Source organism: Felis catus, chromosome D2, assembly GCF_018350175.1.
Source record: "Felis catus isolate Fca126 chromosome D2, F.catus_Fca126_mat1.0, whole genome shotgun sequence".
NCBI lineage: Eukaryota > Metazoa > Chordata > Mammalia > Carnivora > Felidae > Felis > Felis catus.
In genome coordinates this window covers 48,014,016-48,036,868 of record NC_058378.1, presented here as the reverse complement: position 1 = coordinate 48,036,868, position 22,853 = coordinate 48,014,016, and the positions used below count along the sequence as shown (strand labels likewise).

Sequence of the window (22,853 nt, the reverse complement as noted above, 5' to 3'; positions counted from 1 at the left end):
TCACGAACGGTGAGATCATGACCTGAGCAGAAGTCAGAGGCTTAACTGACTGAGCCAACCAGGTGCCCCCAATCTGCTGCATTTTTTTTAAAACAACCTTTTTTTTTTTTTTTCAGTTTTTTTAAACCACCTTTTAAAATTGTAAAACATACTCCTAGCTCAAGAAGCCTTACAAAAATAGGTCATGGGCTGGATTTGGTCAGTGGACTATAGTCCGCCTCCCCTTAGACAAAGAGATAGACAGGAATGGCAAATAAACACATGAAAAGAGGCACATAAAAAGATGTTCAACATCATTAGTCATTGGGAAAATGCAAATTAAAACCACAAATGCAAATTAAAACCACAATGCAACTACACATCTATGAGAACAGTGAAATTCTTGTATTTTAGGTTAGTGACTGACAACACCAAATGTTGGACCAAGGATGTGAAGTAATTGGAACCCTCACACCTTGCTGGTGGGGATGTAAAATGGTACACCTGCTTCAAAAAAACGTTTGTTCCTTCTAAAACTAACATATTTCTATCCTCTCTGAACTAGCATTTCATGCCTAGGTATTTACTCAAGAGAAATGAAAACATATGTCCACAAAAATAATCTTACTATTCTACTCATAATAGCCCAAAACTGGAAACAGCACAAGTCTCCAACTATATTTATACAATGGAACATTATGCAGCATAAAACAGGAATGTGCTGATACAGGAGCATAGATGAAACTCAAAAATATTGTGCTGACATAAAGAACCCTTACACAAAAGTATAAACTACGCAACTCCATTAAAATTAAGTTCCAGGACAAGCTAAACCCCAAATATCAGCACAATGTTTGCTTTAGAGGGTATGGGAACAGGGGTGAACAGGAAAGGGGCATCAGAATTTTCAGGATTGAGATAATGTTCCACATTTTGATACAGAACATCTGGTTTTGGGTTATACAGATGCATACATTTGGCATGCATGCCAAAACTCATCAGATGGTACACGTAAGATTTATACATTTCACTGTATGTAAATTTTTCCTCCGAACAAAAAGAACCATAAACAAATGTTGGATTCTAGTTAACAAAAGGCAAACTGAAGTAAGTGAAGTATACTTCTGGCTGCAGTTTACTCTGAAATGCATTAAAAAAGTAAGCTGATGGAAGAACAGCATGATTAATAGATGGAAATATGTGGTAAAGCATATATAGCCAAATGTTAACTGTAGGATCTAAAGTATATGAATTCTATGCAACACTAAGGTATATGAATACTATGCAATTATTTAAAATTTTATATTAAAAAAGTTTCAGAGGCACCTGGGTGGCTCAGTCGGTTAAGTGGCTACCTCCTGATTTCAACTCACGTCACGATCTCACAGTTCATGGGATCGAGCCCCACGTGGGGCTCTGTGCTGAGCAGAGCCTGCTTAGGATTCTCTTTCTCCCTCTCCCTCTGCCCCTCTCTGGCTCAATCTCTCTCTCTCTCTCTCTCTCTCTCGATAAACATTTTTTTTAATTTCATAATAAAATGTTTTAAAAATTCACAAACTGTACTTCTTTGCCAGTTATTTGAACTGAAGTTAATGTTCTTTCATCATAAAAAGCACCTATGGGGGCGTCTGGGTGGCTCAGTCGGTTAAGCATCTGACTTTGGCTCAGGTCATGATTTCACAGCTCGTGAGTTCAAGCCCCACGTCGGGCTCTCTGCTGACAGCTCAGAACCTGGAGCCTGCTTCAGACTCTGTGTCTCCCTCTCTCTGCCCCTCACCCCACTCACGCTCGCTCTCTCTGAAAAATAAACATTAAAAATAAAATGAAAAATAAAATAAAATGAAAAGTACCTATGATTCAAGGGTGCCTGGTGGTTCAGTTGATTAAAGGTCTGACTCGATTTCTTTTGGCTCAGATCATGATCTCACAGTTCATGGGTTCGAGCCTCACATTGGGCACTGCGCTGACAGTGCAGAGCCTGCTTGGGATTCTCTGTCTCCCTCTCTCTCTGCCCTTCCCCCTGCTCATTCTTTCTCTCAAAGTAAATAAACTTAAAAAAATTAAAAAAATTTTTTGAAGGCACCAAGCACCTATGATTCAACGTAAAATATACCAAAAAATCCAAGAGAAATGGCCAAGGCATGGAAATTCACATAAGCAGACATGCACAGTAAACAAAAGACGCTCAACCTCATTTATCTAAGAAATGCAAAGTAAAACATCAATGAGAGAAAAGGGAATGGCAATCATTTTAGTAACAATTAAAAAACTAACACCCACATGATACAATGTAAGGAAGGAAGACTAAGATTCTCACAGTGGGAAGGTAAGTGAATAATTTTGTGGAGGTCAGTTTTGCAACTTTTACCCCTTTTTCTACTTCTAGGAACTTATGTTCAGAACTGCCCCCCCCCCCACAAGTGTACAAAGATAAATGTCATGGATGTGGATTTCAGCTTTGTTTCTAAGCTCAAAAGTCAAGTTAGCAACCTTAAAATCTCTGCCTAAATCCAGTTGTTAGGTGAAAAAAGCAAGATGTGATGATTGCAGTAAGCAACATGCGTTTCCTATGTATTTCAGATACGTAAAAAGTATGTGATGCCTTGACTGCATGACTGTGGCCCAGAACCCCCTGCCTCCCAGTGCTATTCCTGCTCAAGGCCTTTCCCTGAGACAAGGGCTGTGTTTGATTTTCTGTTCTGGTTTCGTTTTTGTTTTTTACTGTGCCGACAGCTTTGATGGTTGTACGCCTCCCCTGGCCCCTCCCCGCCCCGGAATGTTTAATCAGACATCTTTCCCAAAGAGAGGCCAGTCATCCCTGGTCATCTGGGAAGTTCTGTTTTAGCACCATGAGTCATGGATCCTCCTCTGACCAGCCTGACATCCCGAGTAATGAGGAAAAGTATGTCAATATGTAAATTAACGGGCAAAGCTGTACCTCTGTGAGTTTATTTATGTAACAAGAGGCTGGCCTGCAAGGGGTTTGCCCTGACCAAGGATGCAAATGCTCCCTGGAAGTGTGCCTGCAGCCCCTCACACCCCCACTTTGTGGCTGGTGTTAAAGGGCAGAAAGGCCTGGGGACAGCATCATCAAGCCTGTGCGCAACAAGGCATCTCTGCAACCAAACTCATCAAATTCAGTGGATCCCCCAAAGAAGAGAGGCTCCCCTCAGTGTCCCCCACCTCACATTCTCACAAAAGCAGATTCTTCTTTCAGCTCCACCCTCTTCACCCGGTGGTAGGCTCCCCTCCCTAAGGGCAAACAAACAAACAAACAAAATCCAAAAGGCAACCTTGCTATTCATGTACTTGACAACATTGCTCCCGACCCTGTAACATGAGACCACTTAATCAGACTACATGTTTGTGTGTTACCTCACATGGGAGACAAAGAAGTTAAAAATATATGAAAAACTATGCCATGTGGCACTCGGGGCTCAGTCCTTTGGGTACGAACCCAACTGAGCGGTGCTGGCATGAATAAAGTTGCTTCCTGGAAAGAAAAGCCTCAGTGTCAGGACTCTCTGGGTGAGAATCCTGCTACAACCCCTCCAGCCAATAGTTGAGCACTTTAGCTCAGGGGTCTTCCCGGCTCCCCCCTCTCCCACAAGCACGTACCTGTTCAGCTGTTACACGGTCGTATCCTCCTCCAGAAGCCTCAACAGCTCCAGAAGACTGGCAAGGACACTTGGCCAAATATCCTCCTGCTTAGCTCCAAAGTCTCCTGGTCGGTACTACGGTACCCTTAACCGGTGGACGAATCCTCTGGGCTCACCTAGAGTACAGTATATACAGGGCAATCCTGGCCTGTTTTCACCTCATGCACACAGGTAAAGGCAGGGGCTGTCCTCAGCGCTTACAGCCCTGTGAGCAGTTTGCAGTCTCGAGACCCGGAGGCAACACCACAACACAGGAAGCTCGGCTGGAGGCCGGGAGAGAAAGCCAGGCCAAATTATTGCCAGAGATCCTGCTGGTCCTCCCTGGGTCCCCTCCTCAGCTAGGCTGTGCCTCAGTAACTGTCTCAACAGATAAGGCCAGTAAGGCAATAATCTGTTCCAATGGTCCCACTAGCATACCCATCCTGAACTTGAATCTGGCTTCTCATAGGGAATGGAGTCCAAGTAGAGCCTGGATGTTTGAAAGCAGCACACCTGTGTGAGCTACTTCGGTCTTCACTCCCATGCTTGCACCCCTGAAACCACCCTGTCCTCACCAACCACCAGCGTCTGGGGGAATCGTCCCCCCTTGCAGGGACAGGCTGAGGAAAACAGATACCTCCAGAGGTTGTGTGATTTTCTTTCCCAACGTGCAAGCCAGAGGAATGGGGAAAGGGGATCAGAACCACTGGAATGCCTGCCAGTGTTCCCAGACTTTTTGCAGGAAAATACTTTCATGGCAAAACTCCTTTTTAAAGAGATGCTTTATTGCTGCAATTAGACACCCCGTATATAACAGAAACAACCCCCCAGAGAATTATTCAAGTGGTAATACTGAGAAACAGTGAACATACACAAAAGGATACAAAACCAGACATTTAGAGAACTAGAAAGTTTCCAAGTTAAGAAAATCTTCAAATGTGAAGTGCCTTTTAGAAACTACACCACACATGCCAGTGTAAATTTGGTTTTTATTAACAATCAGCTTTCTATAAACGTTGCATCTAAATAGGTAAATAGCTGCACAACTTAATTACTTCCAAAACAAAGATAAATCCTTTTCTTCCCTTATGTTTCGGTCTTTCCTTGGGCTGGAGAGGGAAGCTGCATGTTTCAAATCAGATCTAAAAGGGAAAGTATTCAAAAAGTGTCTTTGCATCAGGCCAAATGCACAGCATCGTGGATCTCGGCCCTGCTGTTTGCAGGCCTCCGCCAGCCGTGTGGCTGACCCACCAGGCAGCAGAAGCAGCCCTAACTGTGCAGGCACTACCTGATGCGCTTGCGCTGGCCCACTGCCTGGGGCCTGCATGTCTGGAGCCAGGGAGGGCACGCCAGCAAGGTTGAAAACTAGACCCATAAGATTGAAAACGGTGGAAGGAGGTGAAAAGGGAGGAGACATAGAAGCCTGGAGCAGGATGAGACCTTTTTATAGTTTCCAGGAATTCTTAAAATCAACTCGGGCACAAAAAAAAAACCAAATTATTGCTGGCGGCCAAAGTCAGAAGCCCTCGAGCCATACTGTAACTTTTGGGGAAGCAAAGGCCAAATCAGAGGGAGCTAGCTGGCCACACCCCTGAGCCACTTCCCTCTCCCCTTTGCCTGGCCCCCAGACCCACAGGCTCATCCCACATTTCTGGTTCAGCCAAGTGTCATCCTCCCACAAAGCCAGGTGCAGAATGGGAGGGGGCGGGGAGCCTAGGGAATAAATAACCCCCAAAGAACTAGAGGGCAAGCTGATGTGGATTAAAGGTACACCTGGCAGATCTGCTTCCCCCACTAGATGGCAGCACAGCACCTTTCCAGGGCTTCTGGCTTCCCAGTTCAGTCGGTGGGGAATAAGGCCGGGACTAAGAAAGGGGTGAGAGGAGCTCAACTAGAACCTACAAGAAAAGAGAAAGGCAAGGGGACATCTGTGTGCCATCCCAGGACAGGAAAGAAGGACGTGGGATGGACTGTCCCCAGGCAGAAGGCTTTTAGGAGTTTGGTGGAGGTGATGAGATGGTGTTAGGCCTTCCTGAAAAGAAGAGTTTCACGTGACAACCTGGTCAGGCATGGGAGCAACACAGCAGTCGTGGTTATAAAGGCACCTTTGCTCTACGGGGTGCCAGCCATGACAGGTGGGCGGCCCAGCAGCTATCCTTACCTAAAGCACACTTTCCCATCCACAGGAAGTCTCAGTGACTTTCAGCTTCAGCATAAGGGGCTCCATCAGGGGAGAGGGAAAGGATTCTCACTTAAAATTCTATCCCAGTCTTCACGTGACTACTCATTCGCTGTAAGAAGACGGCAGGGACAAGAGGCCTTGCCTGGGCAGTTTCTAAGGGGTAGAGGCAGGGCTGACCAGGACTCAGCTCCCCTGAGTGGACAGCGTGTAGCTGCCTGGAGTCCCCAGGCTGAGAAGGGGTGTGGGTAATTGCACTTGGGGCACAGTGAACACAGGCGCGGACCGGATGCGGCCTGGGAGACAAGAGAGCGAGAGAGAGAGCGATAGAGACCGCGCGAGAGCGAGAGCAGGCTGACCTATTTTCAGGGGTTGCCATGGTTAGATAGTGCCTGCCCAACCAGAGGAAGGCCATGGCAGAGCAGATCCTTAGACAGGGATCCGTGATCCTGATGAGTCAGACTTTGGGTGGGAGGAGGTGGCAGGGCAAAGCCTGCTACCACACGCCCTTCCCAGAGCTTAGACACACTTCGGCCTCGTCCTGGCTTTCAAAACTAACCACAGCACTTCCAGTCCGAAAGGCAAAGGAATCACCTTGTGTTTGCTTCATCCTCAAAACAGGACAGGTGGGGCACCTAAGGTTCAGAGGACTGAGGGCAGGACACCCCCTCCCCCACCCAAGCAGCCTTCCCCTTATAGGAGGCCCTGCAGATGCAGAGTCACCTGGAGAGGAAGTATTCTGGGCATGATGATGTTACACTGCAGACCCTCTTGGCCTATTTTTCTGGAGATGAGTCTTATTTACCTGGTGCAGAGAAATGGGTTTTTAAAAACAGAACTTTAAGCAGACTTTTTAAAGGGACAAAGGCCATTTGATGGTGGTGATTTTGGTTTTGTCTTATGAAAATGGTACAGGAGATAATCCCTGATGACAGAACGAACTGATTACAGGGCCAGGGGCCCCTAAAGGGTCCTCGCTGTCCAGTCCAGTTAAGGCGATAAATGGGTGGAGGTGTGGCTGGGGGCAGTGACCCAGTGGGGCCATGGCAGTTTGCTACTCGCTCCTGGCCTTTGTCCCAGAGCCAGCCCGTCTGTCTCTCTGCCCTGAGCAGTGATCCACAGAGCCACCCAGGAGAAGCTGTCCAAGGTGGCCGGCGCCCAGGAGTGCCTGCAGTGTGCGTGCCCCAGACCAGGGCAGTGCGTGCTCACTCCGTCAGTGTGAAGCCAGCATGAACCGGAGAGGTTGTCCATAAAGGAATCATTTTTAAACATTCAGTTTTGTTCTAATTACTCACTTCCTTCCTTTTGTTTAGATCTCACAAAACCTTCTTTTTCAGTGTTGACAAAAAAAAAAAAATATTTGGGGCAGGCCTGTGACATGAAGACTTGCCATATAATAGGCCTGAAACCACAGGAACTATGCTCAAATTGCCATCTGGTGTTCATTAATTCTCATGAAACATTATGAAAAAGCCTCAGGCCTGTTTATCCAGTTTTATAGCCACAAGTTCCTTTTATGGACACAGAGCAGATGTCAGGTTTCTTAGAATATATAAGGCAAAAAGGGTTTTAGATCTATCATAACGTAAAAGAGATAGGTAATCAGGGTCATGAAGGGAAGGCTTCTAAATGAGACACTCTTTTAAATGTCAATCCCACTGGACACACATACTACAAAATAAAGATTCTCTTTTTGTAAAGTGCTGTTTGCTCAGTGAATCACTCGCCACCACGCACAGAGCACCACTGCCCGGTCTGCTGGGGAGAAACGTCAGTGGCAACATCATCTCCCCCGGCTCTTCTTGGTGAGGAGGGAAATCCTCTGGCGTGACTAGACATTCCCACACACTCTGCTCCAGTGGGCGGACTGCTGCTGACCAGGAGAGGCAGGGCGCTGAGGCCAGGGTGCCACCCGGCTCCTGCTCTTCTCAGGGTCCGGCATTTTATTCTCTCACTGCTCAAGGCTTCGTGGGCCAGAACCCAGCCAGCAACCCCTCACAGTGTCACGGGGGCCTCCCTTCCCGTGGAAGTGCTGGCAGAAGTGGGACCCCGCCACGCACAGCCAATGTGAGGGCTTTCTGGGAGATTCACTAAGGAGGGTTTAGAAAAAGAGAAGCCATTAAAAAAACAGTCACCTGCCTGGTCTATGCTATTAAAGGACATAAAAAAAGGTACAGAATTGGCAGTAAACAATTTCCTTCAGCTGTTCATCGATGTCCAGGAAAACTACACCCTCCACAAAATCAGACATGAACGATTTCGGTTCCAGTGTCTTCAGGTTCTGTCCAACAAGAAGAGTTTGTGTCGGAATGACAGGTTCCAGGTCCATCTTTATTTTCAAAGTTGGGCTCTGTTAGTGCAGATTTTTCAAAAATATTCGTTTTGCTGGTCTCTGGACAGTTTTGAACATAGATTACTCTGTTATAAGCCTTGAGTCTCTTCCATAATTGTATGTATACTTTGCACTGAACGTACATAAAAAGAAGTCCGCCAGTAAACCCGATGGCCACAACCACCAATTTAGTCCAAAAGGGCCATTCTAGGATTCCTGGAAGGGGAAAAACCCAGTTAGTCTATCAGCACACCTAATTTAAGATCTGAAGTAACTAAACACAACTGCTGACCTTCCAGTAACCAATGGATTCTTCACTCATCCATCTAGTTTCACCAAAGGCAGGGTGTCCTTGGTGTCCACTCTCTCTCATCCTCGTGCTCTTCTAGGAAACAGTCTGCAGAGATTCTCTCCTTCCCTGATTTGATCTCTTCTGACTGGGTTTTTTTAAAACTACTCACCACAGCAAGAGAATCATCCGAAAAGGATGCTTGGTACCTCATAATTAATGCTCTCACTCCAGAAACCCAGACATCTGAAGTCTGACTTAAATACCAATCTGGAGTAACACTCCAATCCTATGACCCCAGCGTGTTACCCGATCTCCATACCAAGCTCACCCGTCACTCTGAGCACATACCTGTTGCCTGTCCATGTTTGATCTCCTCAGTGGTGCGGTCGATGAGCACGTACAAGGACCAGACCACACAGGTGATGGCGATGACATGAAATGTCACTGAGCACATGATCTTCCTGCGCTCGCTGGCCGTCATCTGCAGCTTCTCCCACTGGAAAGACAACACGCAGAGCATGAGGTGTAGGCCCCCAAATGTAAAGGGCTACAATGAAGGTGACAGCATTGCAGATGGGTAAGACTGGCTTTCCCCCCCTCCCCTTTCCCCAATCTAGATGAATTTCCCCCAATACTACAAGTCATTCTCTTTAAACCACTTGGCTTCAACTAGGTACCAGGCACTGGTATTCTGTCGACAGCCAACTTTGTATGCAATGAAAAGAAGCTGGATCAAGATGAGCTATGAACCACAACCACCAATCAATCCTTCTGTCTGCTTATTCTTGCAGGCAAACAACTAATGGCTAGCGAAAGGACTCTAGGTTTCGGCCTGATGAAAACGGCATGTTGGCCCCAGACCCAGGTGGCACACATGAGACCTCCCTGCCTTGCTGACTTGCATGAGCGAGGGGAAGAGGGTTGATGACGCCACAACACACTAGCAGATGGTCACACTACATCGTGACAGTGATGGCGGAAGGCGCTCACTCTTTGGTCCTTTGCTACTTTGGCAGCAACAGCTTGAAATCGATGCTAAGAGTTCCTGGTATAAGCAGGCTCTGCCAGTCCCATCTCCTCTAGGAGCTCATTAATTTGCTCCAAATAGCCAGATTTTCTTTTTCATTTACTGCTTTCCAAATCAGAAGAAAACATATAAGGGTAGAGAAAAAGAACAAAGCATAAACACTCTGCATATCCTTGGCCAGCCCTAATCACAGCCACTTTCCAGATGGTTCTATATAGGATAAGCTGAAAGTACAGCCTCCTAGATTGTCTATATTGGTCAAAGGCTACACATCTCACCTGAGAGGCCAGCACAGAGTAGGTATCCAACAAATTCTATTATTTTTATGGGGCAAAACATTTTTTAAGTAGTTTGCAGCTGTCTTCTCCAACATCCAGATGGCTTTCTGCTGTGGTTTTATACAGTATCTTCATTTGGCTTCCCTCCTAAAATGCTCTCTGCTCCCTGATTTCCGGCTATTTCCCAAGACACACTCAGTCCAAGCCTTTCACACGGTCCTGAAATGCTCACCCTCACCTTTTCGGTGTATGCTTTTCTTCACAGACAATGTGACCTCTCTAAACTCCTTTCGCTGTACTCCAAATCCTACTGCTCCTTCAAGAACGGCTTCAACACCCAAACATTCTGTGAAGCTACCACCGCTCCCCTCCCCCAGCGCTCCAGCCCACAACCAATGCTTCCTCCTTGAACTGTTGGACATGCTCCGCTGTGACTTAATCTTCGTTCCCTTCGCACTGTCAGGTGTTTCGATTTGATCATGTGATTTTCCTTGAACTGACATACTGAGATTCCGAGATAAGAACAAGTCTTTCATTCTTCCAAACAAAACCTTGTATGCTGGGCACATAGAAAGACACACTGAAAACCATTACACAGGCGGCAGCTGCCAGATCAGGCTCGCTCAGAGGGGGCAGTGACCTGGGGCCTGAAGAGAGGTGCATTTTATGTAAGGCCTGGGGTTCCTTTCTTTTCCCATCCACCCTCACCCTGCCAACTAGCAAATATTTATCACAATATATACAAATAAATTTACTATTTCATTCTGTGCTCTGTGTCAGGGAGAGATACTAGTTGATGTCTGATGTACAGTCCTACTCAGAGGCAAGACGTGAGCAGTTAATATGTACAAAGTTAACTGCTAAGATGTCACAAAACAGTCTGTGGCCAAGGGCCAAATGACTGACACAGATAAGCAACCAGCCTTAGTTTGATGGAAAAACACATTAGGACTGAATGGTCAGAAAGTGCTTCTTCCTGAGAGGAGGGAGTAGGAAATCAGAAACGGAAACGACCTCTGTAGCACGAATGTATGCACAGCCCCCACTTCTTACAGAAATGAACACAAGCAAGCTACGGCTTCATCTAGTCCAAGGCGCTAACTCTTCCCAGGGCCCTCATCTCAGCAAGGCGAGAGCACTTCTGAATGTGTCCTCACACGTACTTTTCTCAAAGGCTTCAGCTTGACCTCCATGATGAACTCGTACTTGCAGAGCTCACAGCAGCGCGTGTCAGAGCTCTTGATCCACTGTTGCAGGCAGGTCTGGTGCACGAAGTGGAGGCTCCCTGTGCAGCGGCAGGGGGTGATCAGAGGGCTCTCGTCATCCCCTTCACAGTGGCAGATCCTGCAGCAAAGGAAGGCCAGTCATTACCGGGAGGGCCACACGACAGGGGAAGAGGACGCTTCGGGGGAAGGTCAATCCCCCCCCAAAGAAAACTTTCAGCGACAAACATCACAGAAACCACTACAAGCACAAAAACGCACAGACACGGATGAGAACGATTACTACAAGCTAAGAGCTTCTAGCTTACCGTACCAACATGGAAAGTCTGGATGGCATTTGGCATCAGAGAGGAAAAAATGATATAAGAAATGACAAAGCAGTCATTTTTGGGAAGATTTAAAAATGTCACTGAAAGACGAATTTAAGGCAACATGGAAGCATCTTTCAGAACATGTTAAAATAATTAGGGGAAAAAATTTCTGTGTGAAACAAAACCAGCACTCTACCTTCCAAAATTACCGGTGACTTAAAAAGATGATAAATCTGTTTTTTATCTATAATCACTAATTTGACCTTCACACACAACTACACGTCTCCGTCCTCCCTCAGAGAGTAAACAGAGAAAACACAGAACCTCTCTTGGACCCAAAAACCCCATGATAAGGGGCTGCAATTTTATTTCTTTTTTGAGGAAATGAGAATTTTAAACCATTCATGGCTTCTAAGGGTGCATACAAGAGGATATAGCTACTAACCTCAAAGAACTTAGACTTGTGAGAAATAGAAGGGTCTCTTCCAACAGCTGGAGAGCAGGTAGGGACACCTGACCTGGGGGGAGCCAGGTCCTGGCCCTGGCCAGACTCTCAGCTCTTTGTTTCTGTGAGAGAGGTTTCGGAGACAACTGTTAGAAATGTACCAGCTGGCCTGGAGAAGGGGCGCCTAGGGAAAGGCTAGAATGGGGAAAGTATGAGCCTGGTGACAAAAAGCAAATTCTGAAAGGTTCCGGAGGCCAGACAAGGATGCTTGCACACAGGAAGACAAAGGGCGGAAGTGGAGAAAGGATGAGGGCAGAGGTGGCTGCATCCAAGTTAAAAAGAAGGAAGGCAGATGGTACTGAAGAACGGCCTCTTCCCATGCACACTGTGTTGCAAGTGGAACAAAGGGCAAAAATGAGGCTGGGAGGGGCCGCCAAGACTTAACGTCTAGATCATCAAGCTGGAAAACTGGAGATACTATTTTCTTTCTTCCAATCTCCTTAAGCAAAGTCTACTTAGTTTTGGTTGAGAAGAGTCAGCTTGGCCTTTAATATGTGTAGCTTCTCCCTCTTTTATCATCTGTGAAACTACCTTGGGACCCATGTCATAAAAATTGGTTTTTCAAATGATACCAATACTCCATTCTTCTGGAGAAAATTATTAACCCACAATTGTCTATAACCACCCATTACTTCATTTTCCTGAAACTTCACATATTAAAGCAAGATGAGGCCACAGAGGTATGGGGAGCAGAGATGGCCAGAATGATGGTTCTTGGCAAACCAACCTGCAGGCATCCCCTGATGTGGATACAGGAGATATGGGGGGGCATTTTTCAGAGGGGGGAGAAGGACAATCCAGGTCACTGTCCTTCTCCACTGAGCAGAGGGGTGCCCGCAGGACCTTGTTCTTCCATTTTGCAGATGCGCTGTCCTCAAAGACATCGTCGTCTCCCATTTCATCGGAGCAGAAGCCCATGCTCCCTGCCAGCCCGCTGGAGGACTTGGCGGTGTGCAGGGGCGCGGCACAGCCCTCCAGCTCATGGAACCTGTGCAGGCTGCTGGCGCTCGAGCCGTGCGAGAGCGAGAACAGGTACCGGAGCAGTCGCCGGCTCCTGGACACAGCTTCAGCATCCGCTCTCTCTTCCAAAAGAGGGACGTGGATGCCCCCCTTGCCAGCTTCCACCTCTGAGGCAACTGAACGGTTGGCAGAAAGGGATGAAACGCAAGAATGTTTGGAACTGCCAAGAGGTTTGTGATGCTGCGCTTTTTTTTCCTTCTGATGGAACCTGTTAATCCTCAGACCTGGATCTTGAGGGAGTACCAATTTCCCTTCGGAGCGAGTTCTTTCCACATAGTCAAAACTTTCCGAAGTGTTCTGGGGCTTCTCACCCACATCGTTTAGGGATTTTGAGAACTTTAGTATTCTTCTGGCTTTGGTATTGTCAGCAGGCTTCAAGGCCTGGGTCCATTCTGAACCACAGGAATTTCTCTTTGACAATGTGTCTTTACAGATAACTGTCACAGTGAGCCCTTGTGTCAGAGAACTCTGGCATTGAGGAGCTTTCAAGACAACGGCAGACTGCACGGGACTTTGGTGACAACACTCAGAACACACTGCACTGGAACTGCATGCAGAGAACAGTGGAATAAAAGCACAGAAAGTAAAAAACAATCTTAAAAGAGAATAGACATCAAAGTGAAGAAATGAGACTCATGTGGTAACTTGGTGAGCAAACAGCACATAAAATTGGGCCAGCTGTTTAGAGCAAAGGCATTCTGACCAAGCAAATGGAAAATCGAGAACCTATAGGCACTAATGCTGATTTCTGGGATGTCACGTGAACCACGGCAACATGTGAAGCAGAGCGTTACCTGCAGATGTCCTGATTGGATGGCGTGACAGAAGTGCGAGAGAAGGCGGACACTGGAGCCGACGCCAACGAAGAACCCCCAGCCTGCAACGACACACCTCCAGTCAGTTTCAGAGGAAAGAGTAAAGGGGACAGGGAACACCATCCCCTTCTGAACGGCAATGGACGGAGAATCTAAGAACATCTGCCCTTCCTACTGTTCGGTGAATAACATCCATTAGGTCCCTATGAGTTGAGACCAAACAAATCAAACAGCACTCTTTCCCTTTATGTGGGTCAAAGTGTAGCCAAGAAATATTTAAGACTTCAGAGCAGTAATACCGATCTCCTGCAGATTCAGTGGTCCTTTATTTCCTGAGCATCTAAATTTAATTAGTTCATACATAAATCAAGAAACCAAGTACTAGACAGAGGGGCTCCTGGCTGGCTCAGCAGGTAGAGCATGTGACTCTTGATCTCAGGGTTGTGAGTTCAAGCCCCAGACTGGGCATGAGGTGGGGGGAGGGGGGGAAGGGAGAAGGAAGGGAAGGAGGGAGGGAGGGAGGAACCAAGTACTAGATGATATATGCAAATGCAAAAGAAATGTGAGGTGCCGACAATGCCAGTGCTCACCTTTCCCACCTGGCACTCTTTATTTAACCTGGTTCTGGGGATGAGCCTAATGAAGGGTAGCAGGCTGTGAGTGCTCTCTACTACTCACCTCACACTGGGTCCATGAAACCTTGCTACCCTATCAGAGCTCTTTACACAAAAAAGAGACTAGCTAACCACAGAGCCACCAATCCATAGCTCAACCCAGGGCCCAGAAGGGGGCTGGGCACAGAAGGCTCCCAAGAGTCCTAGTCATGGGATTGGGAATTAAGAAAAATAAGAAAACTTAAATTTGAAAGAACGTATAGCACAAAGTCATGGCATAGACCAGGAGTACTGAGGGGCTGTGAATAACCCAAAATGAGACAAGAGCTCTAGGAAGGTGAGAAAGCACCATAATAAGAAGAGAAGTGGAAGGAGAGGAACAAGAATATAAGGGTGTACCTGAGCTGAGGAAGCAGAGCCACTGCTAAAGGGTCCCCCAGCCTCCTACAACCTCTGTGTGGTCCTTGCCTTCTCTAGACTGCCAATTCCTATGTTCCTACAGCCCTCAGAGCACCATACATATTCACATAAATGTGTTCCTTCCTCCTCAGTCAGCCTGAGTGAGCATGTGCCCCACACAACACAACCCAAACAGCCACATGAAAACAGTACTGTGAGTCCATTACCAAGAGCAAGCCCACATCGCCTCCCTACCTTCCCCAGGCCCCCCACGTAGCCTTCAGTACTGCTCCTTGTTTTGAAGAGCCCCACTTGGGCCCACAGTTCCCTGGCTGAGGCTTAGCCTCCACTCTTGCTAAGTGCGATCTCCACGGGTGTGCTCTCATCCTGGCACTCAAGTTACAGAACCCCTGCCACGGGCCAGCCACCAAGACAGGCAGCACCACTGTCCAGAAGTTCTCCCCATCCGCCTTCTCCAGCAAATGCACCCGCCCGAAGAGAGCCAGGACTGGCACTCTGATTGAGGGCTTCAATGGACCACCATTCCTGCTCCCGAGCAAGAGAATTAAATGTCACTTCAAATCCAGCTCAGCCTGAAACCTGGTCCAGGAAGTTACCTGATATCGTACAGCATGTATATGCTAAAATCATGCAGTGTTACTCAACCAGCACACTTCTGAGTCACCAAAGTATCCACATGTTCTAACTAAATGTGGAAAATATCCAGCGTCCTGGGAAGAGATGGGTCTCAGACAGGAAGCTGAAATCAAGGGAAAATGGCCTCTCATTCCTGCTCTGAATTCAAGTGATCCGTGTCCAAAAGGGAAGTCTGGGTGGTGATTGCATCATTACACACCCGCAACGGGGGAGTGCTTGGAGGCAGGGGCGAAGAGCCTCAGAGGAGAACAAGGCCTGCACCAAGTAGGCAGCCAGACAGTCCGCACACACAACAGGACCTGGGATCACTTCCCCACGAATTTCGTGTCTCAGGTGGACTCCTGGGAACGCACACAGTCACGTCTGTACTTAGAGCAGAGCGTCACACCTATGAGATGGTGACAATGGTCCCAAGACCCTTGTCTGCTTATCTGGGAAACAGGAACAGGCTCAGCATCCTCTGTCTGGGCCCCTGTCCTCATTTCATTCTCTCCAATGCCACAAAAAATATCATGAGACACTTTTCAGCAAACTGATAAATGTCCAAGCCTCAACAAGCCTCCCAAGTACAGAGAAAATTTTTCTCTTATTAGATCATGATTTTCAAGGAAATTTTAACTATCTACTTACTGCTGTTTTATATGAATACAAACCAACAAATGCCTTATGCCAGCTGAATGAGAAAACTAGCAAGATTCGTGGGGCCATGAGAGCTTCCATAAGAGGTTCCGGCTGTTATCAGCTGAAGAGGAGCACCTGTTGAAGCTCAGGACCAGTCCTCGTGTAAAACGATCACCAAAGCATAGCATCAACAACTTTACAGAGCTTAACTCGTAGCTGGTATCCAGCTGAATAAAACATCTATCAACCTACCAACGACAGCAAGGACAAAAGGACGACAGCAAGGACAAAAGGAAGCCTACAAATACAGTTCAAATACAGCGCCAGGGTCCAACCGGGGGAGTCAAGGTAAGTCAAGGGGCTGACAGTCCCCTGGACAGCTCTTTCACTCTTCCCGAGGCAGCGGGCTGGTGGCATGGGGGAGGTTATGGGGCAACAGCACTCACCTTAAGGGAAAAGGAGAACACCCTTTCTCCTCCACAAGATCAGACCACACAGGACTGCTGTTGATGAAAGTATGTGTAAATGTTCATAATGAGAAAATTACGTGTCAACACAATGAAAGCCACGTGCTCCTGGAGCTCTCTGTCGGTCCTCAAACAAGAGACTTTGTGGTCATGGAAAGGAGTGTAAAACAGCTTCCTGCAGTGATGACCTGCCCCGGAGAACAGGCCCCTCGGCAAAGGGCCTCCTGCATCCGCCCTCAGAAGACAAGAGGAAGCACAAGAAGTGCCTGGTGCAGAGCCCCAGCTCCTACTTCCTGGACGTGAGGTGCCCAGGGTGCTACAAAATCACCATGTGTTCAGACACGTGCAAAGTGGTGTTGTGTGTGGGTTGCTCCACCGTCCTGTGCCAGCCACAGAGGATCGGCAAGGCTCACAGAAGGACACTCCTTCAGACGGAAGCAGCACTGAAAGCACCCTGAATCAACATGAATGGGAAACTATCCCAATAAACAGATTTTGGAGAAAGAAAAGAAAAAAAAAATGTAAAGCAATCTCACCACAAAAAAAATTTCACAAAAACCCCTCTTCTTAAGATGTCATAATCAACTACACAAAATAAACCTCTGGATTACATAGAGATTCCATTCCCAGTTGATTTTATTTCTTAGGAATGACAATTTTAGACAATTTGTTTTGCACTACTCAAGTCACTCAGTGGTTGCCCTTCCCTATCATATAACTCACTGTTTTAAATGATTTCATCAAGGCTGTCAGAAACAACCAAAAGAAAACTTCCCATGTAGCCTCGGTAGAAGCTGGCACTTCATTCTCCCTGTTTCTTTTTGCTAGAACTTACTGCCATTCAAAGGGCAGACTCAGGGGCGCCTGGGTGGCGCAGTCGGTTAAGCGTCCGACTTCAGCCAGGTCACGATCTCGCGGTCTGTGAGTTCGAGCCCCGCGTCGGGCTCTGGGCTGATGGCTCGGAGCCTGGAGCCTGTTTCCGATTCTGTGTCTCCCTCTCTCTCTGCCCCTCCCCTGTTCATGCTCGGTCTCTCTCTGTCCCAAAAATAAATAAACGTTAAAAAAAAAAAAAAAAATTCAAAGGGCAGACTCAGAGAGTACACTTCTCAGTCCGTGGCAGGAACTTACCAATTTTACATCAGAGGGACTTTCCCTCTGCAAGACACCAGCCGTACCTTTCCCGGCTCTCCTGCTTCACTTCCTTCCCTCGCTCCTTCCACTAGGTTGCTTCCCAACCCCCTTCTCTGCCACCTCCTCTTTCTTCTCTGCTGCAAACTTCCACTGGGCCTTCTTTTATCAGCAAAGCTTCTTTTAAACATCTGAGGTCTCAGGCTCCTAACAAAAGTAAATTCACTCTCTGATTTACATCAACAGGTACAGGGCCACAAGAAATGGTCTGGTTGGGTTCATTTGCTTTTTTTTTTTTTTAAGTTTATTTTATTTTATTTTATTTTTAATTTTTTTTTTCAACGTTTTTATTTATTTTTGGGACAGAGAGAGACAGAGCATGAACGGGGGAGGGGCAGAGAGAGAGGGAGACACAGAATCGGAAACAGGCTCCAGGCTCTGAGCCGTCAGCCCAGAGCCCGACGCGGGGCTCGAACTCACGGACCGCGAGATCGTGACCTGGCTGAAGTCGGACGCTTAACTGACTGCGCCACCCAGGCGCCCCAAGTTTATTTATTTATATTTTGAGAGAGTGGAAGAAGGGCAAAGGGAGAGGGGCAGAGAGAGGGAGAGAGAGACAGAGAGACGGAGAGAGAAAGGGAGACAGGGAGAGAATCCCGAGTGGGGGAGAGGGGTAGAGAGAATCTGCTGTCAGCACACAGCCTGACTCAGGACTCCATCCCACAAATCATGAAACCATGACCTGAGCCAAGATCAAGAGTCAGCTGCTTAACTGACCGAGTCACCCAGGAGCCTCTAGGTTAATTTGATTTTAAGCCAGGAGTAATTTGAAGAAAGACTGGGTAAGGAGGGTAAGAGACAAGTAAGGCCCCTATTTACAACTGACCTCAAACTTAACAGAAAAAATTGGGAAAGTACAGATGGCTCTTAGAACATAAAAAGATGCTTACCTTACCCTCTCTTAAAGTGAGAAATACAAATTAAAACTATAACAAAATGTACTATCAACAACAAAAGTCTGTTTTTTAAATCACAGAATACCTGTGTTGGCAAAAGTGCGGGAGAACAGCCATGTTTATATACCGCCGGTGGGAAAGCAAACGGCTAAACTTCACAAGATAGCAATGTGGCAATTAGATTCTAAATTACAAATGCACGTTCACTTGGGCCCAGCAATTCTCCTTTCAGGAATCCATCCTCACACATATATACAGAGAGGTTTGCTCAGCATTGTTTGTGGGAACAGTCGCCTGCCATAACCTCAGTGCCCCTGGGCTTGGAGCGGAGTCCATACTGGGCACAAGGAGGAAATGGGCAGAGGGGAGGGCCATGCTCTGTGTGTGGGCCTGTGCAGACTATTTATCAGGGGAAGGGTGCACACTTCAAGGCTCCTAACAGTGGTTTGCTCTGACATGTGGAAGGAGACCAGGGACCCTGGGCAGGAGAAACAAGTACTTCAATGGAGACCCTTCCCAACCATGACACCACTTTTACCATCAGTAGGCATTTACTAACTACAAATTGGTTTTTGAAAAATAACATGTGATTAAAAGTTTGAGAAGTAAAATAAAACTACAGAAGCACAACCAACTGTATCGATTTCCAACTCTGGAAAAACCAGTAAAGAAACTGGTCTAGTGAGTCATAATCTACATTTTTGAAAAATGAAATAAAACAGAAGATGTCAGAATGCATCTGACATCACAAGGATGAAGTCTTTTGGAGGAAATTTTTCTTTCAGTTGTGTTTGTGAGTGAACTGAGTTTCAACGTAAAAACTATTTCTTACCAAGGATCATGGTCAAAATAATTTGAAGTCATTACTGTATTTCCACAAAGAAAATACAAAATATCAAAACAAGTTAGAGAAGAAGATGGCTAATCAAGAGAGCAATTTATACCATCAGCACAGAGATTTCAGAGGTGAGGGCTCTGACAGCACCCAAGAGAGAGGGGCTTTCCTTTACAAGGACAGCATTTGCCAGCTGTGTTAGGTTTCTATTGCTGTGTAACAAATTGCCACAAACTTAGTGGCTTAAAACCACACGAATTTATAATCTGGCACACAGTGTGACGGGATCCTCTGCTCAGGGCCTCCCACCTTTCTGGAGGCCCTGGGGAAGAATACACTTCACATTCATTCATTGTTGGCAAGATCCAGTTCCCTGCAGGCTGTCCCAAGTTGGAGGTCACCTGCATGCCCCATCGATCCCTCCCATGTTCAAGTCCATTCTTACTTCTAATCTCTCGTGTCCTCTTCTGCCACCAGCCAGAGAAAGTACTCTGCTTTTAAGAGCTCACATGATTCCACTCATACAATATAACATCGTGGGAATGACGTCTCATCATTCACGGGTTCTGGACATTAGGATGGGGCATTTTAGAAATCGTGCTTACCAGACCAGCTTACGTTCACTTCTTGCTCGGTACGTTACTAAAGGCTACTGCCCATCCTCACTCCCTCTCAAACCACGAGATAATAATCTGTCCCTTACTGCCACCTCAGCAGGCCTGACTTCACATAATAAAGCCAAATAAAGTCTCACTTGGTGTTTGTACTCTGCAGTACAGGCTGCAACTGCATTTCAGTAAACTTTCTGCTCAGCACAGAAGTTGCTCTGTGAAAACAAATGCTTCCTTATAACAGACTCTGATTTCTATAAATAAATACCCAGTTGTATTCAACTGCAAAAATGAGCTACCATTGAAGGAGAGGCCAGTTCTGTGGCTGTTCTGATAAATACATGTTGACTCTCGATGAAGGGCTGTGCCAACAACAAGCTTTCACAATGGCAATTAATTAAAACTGACCACTAAGAAAGTAAATATAGAATATATACAATATAGGATTCATGGAGGAGAGTGTGCACTAAAAACTACTGAATTCTAAAATGAGTTCCATTATAAACGACTCTCAGCACTGCCTAGCAAGTAACACTAACACTGAATTCTTTTCTTCAGTGGCCTTTTAGAGAGAGTTAGAACTATGTGAATACTACTACGTCCCCAGCACAATGAGGGGCATATATCACAGTACTGTTAGAGGCAAAGCAACAGCTGAAGGAACCTTCTCATGGCTCATCTTCTAAAGTAGGCTTCCAGCTACTGTTGGGAACCTTACAAATATAGCTTGCTTTCAATAAACTACGCTGATGGCAATGATTTCTGAGCAAAGATGGTTTCACATTCCCAGAACGTACAAGTATAACCATACAAAGATCCAAAATCATGGTACTGGGTCACCCAGCACTCCACCCTCCCCCCTTGCCCCTCCTGGGGCCGCTCCAACACCTCACGCTACGTGACTGGCCCCTCCACAGGTTGCTCCTCAAAAAGTGGTTTTTACTGTACTTGTTACCCTGGTTCAATTCTGTCATAGCACTTATCAAGGTTCATAAAAAGATGTTTCTGTAATAATATGCTAACTCAGAAGCTGCTGCTGTTTAGCCTAGTGTAGTGCCTGGCACACAGTAGGTGTTCACGTACAGCTGAATGAATAAAACAAGTACACTCTGGAGTGACTGCCTATTCGTAGGTGTAAAACAGGTTCTCAAACTTGTTGGTCTTAGGACCCCTTTATGCTCTAAAAAATTACTGAGGTCCCCAAAGAGCTTGTGTTTATGTGGGTGACATCAATCAATCTTTACTATACTTGAAGACCTTAAACCACAAGGCCACCAGCACATATTCCACTAGTGTCTGAGAGAAGATGCCATCTCTCGTGCTGGAAGCTCCACTGTGCATTCATGAGAGAGTAAGAGTGAAAAAGCAAATAAATAACCTGCTGGTGTTATTCGACACTGGTTTTAACCCTGCCTTTTCCCCCCACAAGAAGACTCGGAACCAAATTTTGAAAAGAAACCACTGGAGACCAAGCTGTAGCCCAAAACTAAACTGTAACCAGTCAGAAGAAAACAATAAATGCAAATATGGTCTCTGCAAAAGGGGAGCCAATAGCAAAACACTGCCCATGACGCTCCATCAGGATCCCAAGTGAGGCTACAATGTGTTGATGATGCCACTCAACTCCTCCAAGTCATTCCCCTGCTCCTGCCACAGGAAAGTAAGTATCTTGTCTTTGGGATGTTTTCTTCAGAATAAATTAGGAAAGGCATATTTTGCCTTGTACTTAACCTGTAAGTCTGAGCAACCTAAGTCTGTCTCCAATCAACTTTGCACTCAGAAGCACAGAGAAGCAGACACTGGTCTTGACAACCATAGCACAGTGTGTGGCCTCCCTCCTAGGACTGTATTTACATCTACACACGACATCCTCCTATAACTCATTCCTATCTGATGGCAGTCAAAACTAGAAAATACTCGAGAGATCTAGGAGAGTCAATGCTTAAATTCACTGAGATTTGCTTGCCAAAAAAACAGAACAGCAATAATTTTAAGGGCTTGTTACACATGTCCAGTCTGACCTCTACCCAGGAACATTTGATCAACCAGAGGCACATAATGCTCATGGTATCTGAATAAAATTATGCAGAGCTCTAAAATATTCTACTAGGTACCAGCCTTCAGCAATGTCAGCCTAGTAAGACTAGCTGCCTGGCTGCAGAGAGGACAATACCCATGCTCCAGGCTTCATGATACAGATCTAGCTTACCACTGCCATCTTCCTGTAAGTGCTACCAATCATGAACTTGCTTAAGAAATTGTGTCACCTGGACCAAGTCCTATTCCCAGGGTCAAATGAGAATGCTTCTCTCATTGTAAATTAATGCCATATCTGGGTGTTATGAGAGGCCTGAGCAGAGGCTCTAGAAAGCCCAGCCCTTAGGATGAGCCTGACCTAAGCAAATTCCTGGTATCTAAAAAAAAACTCCAGTGGCGCCTGGGTGTAGCTCAGTTGGGTAGGCATCTGCCTCGTGATTTCAGCTCAGCTCATGATCTCACAGATGGTGGGATGCAGCCTCACATCAGGCTCCGTACCAACAGTAAGAAGGCGACCTAGGATTCTCTCTCTCCCTCTCTCTCTGACGCTCCCCTGCGCATGCCTGTACTCTGTTTCTTTCTCTTTCTCTCTAAAATAAACATTAAAAAAAAAAATTCTAGTGGTACTGAGTTCAAGCATCCCACAGGGAATTCCAACCTTCTTCTAAAGGATTTTAGGGCAACGTACAGTGGTCCTCAGTGTTGGCCCCCAGCCAACATGGCCCCACAGTTTACAGGCACCCTGCAATTGGGCAACTATAACAGTCATCACTCCCAGTATATATGCCTAATGTCCCGGATTTCCCAAGGAGGGGACAACCAGTTTTCAACAGTTTAATCCTATCCTGGCTGGCTCCTTTTCACTGTTTATGTTCTGCTTTACGTGCCTCCCCTGAGCTACACCTCTCCCAAGCAGCCCTTCTAAACTT

At 46.5% G+C, this 22,853-nt stretch overlaps 1 protein-coding gene across 12 annotated transcripts in view; it reads right to left on the bottom strand.

Moving 5' to 3' along the window:
* Window positions 1–4,381: 4,381 nt before the first annotated feature.
* The window catches only part of MARCHF8 (membrane associated ring-CH-type finger 8), a 125,260-nt gene continuing 106,788 nt past the window's right edge, over window positions 4,382–22,853 (bottom strand). For 11 of the 12 annotated variants that reach the window (XM_019813521.3, XM_019813523.2, XM_045040329.1 and 8 more), the window contains 5 exons: window positions 13,579–13,661; window positions 12,492–13,331; window positions 10,889–11,069; window positions 8,769–8,916; window positions 4,382–8,344 (listed from right to left, as the gene is read on the bottom strand). In XM_019813521.3, coding sequence (XP_019669080.1) covers window positions 8,040–8,344; window positions 8,769–8,916; window positions 10,889–11,069; window positions 12,492–13,331; window positions 13,579–13,661 — 1,557 coding nt within the window. In that variant the 3' untranslated portion in view covers window positions 4,382–8,039. The remainder of the gene's footprint in view (window positions 8,345–8,768; window positions 8,917–10,888; window positions 11,070–12,491; window positions 13,332–13,578; window positions 13,662–22,853) is intronic. The other variant, XM_006937983.4, reaches the window with a different exon arrangement.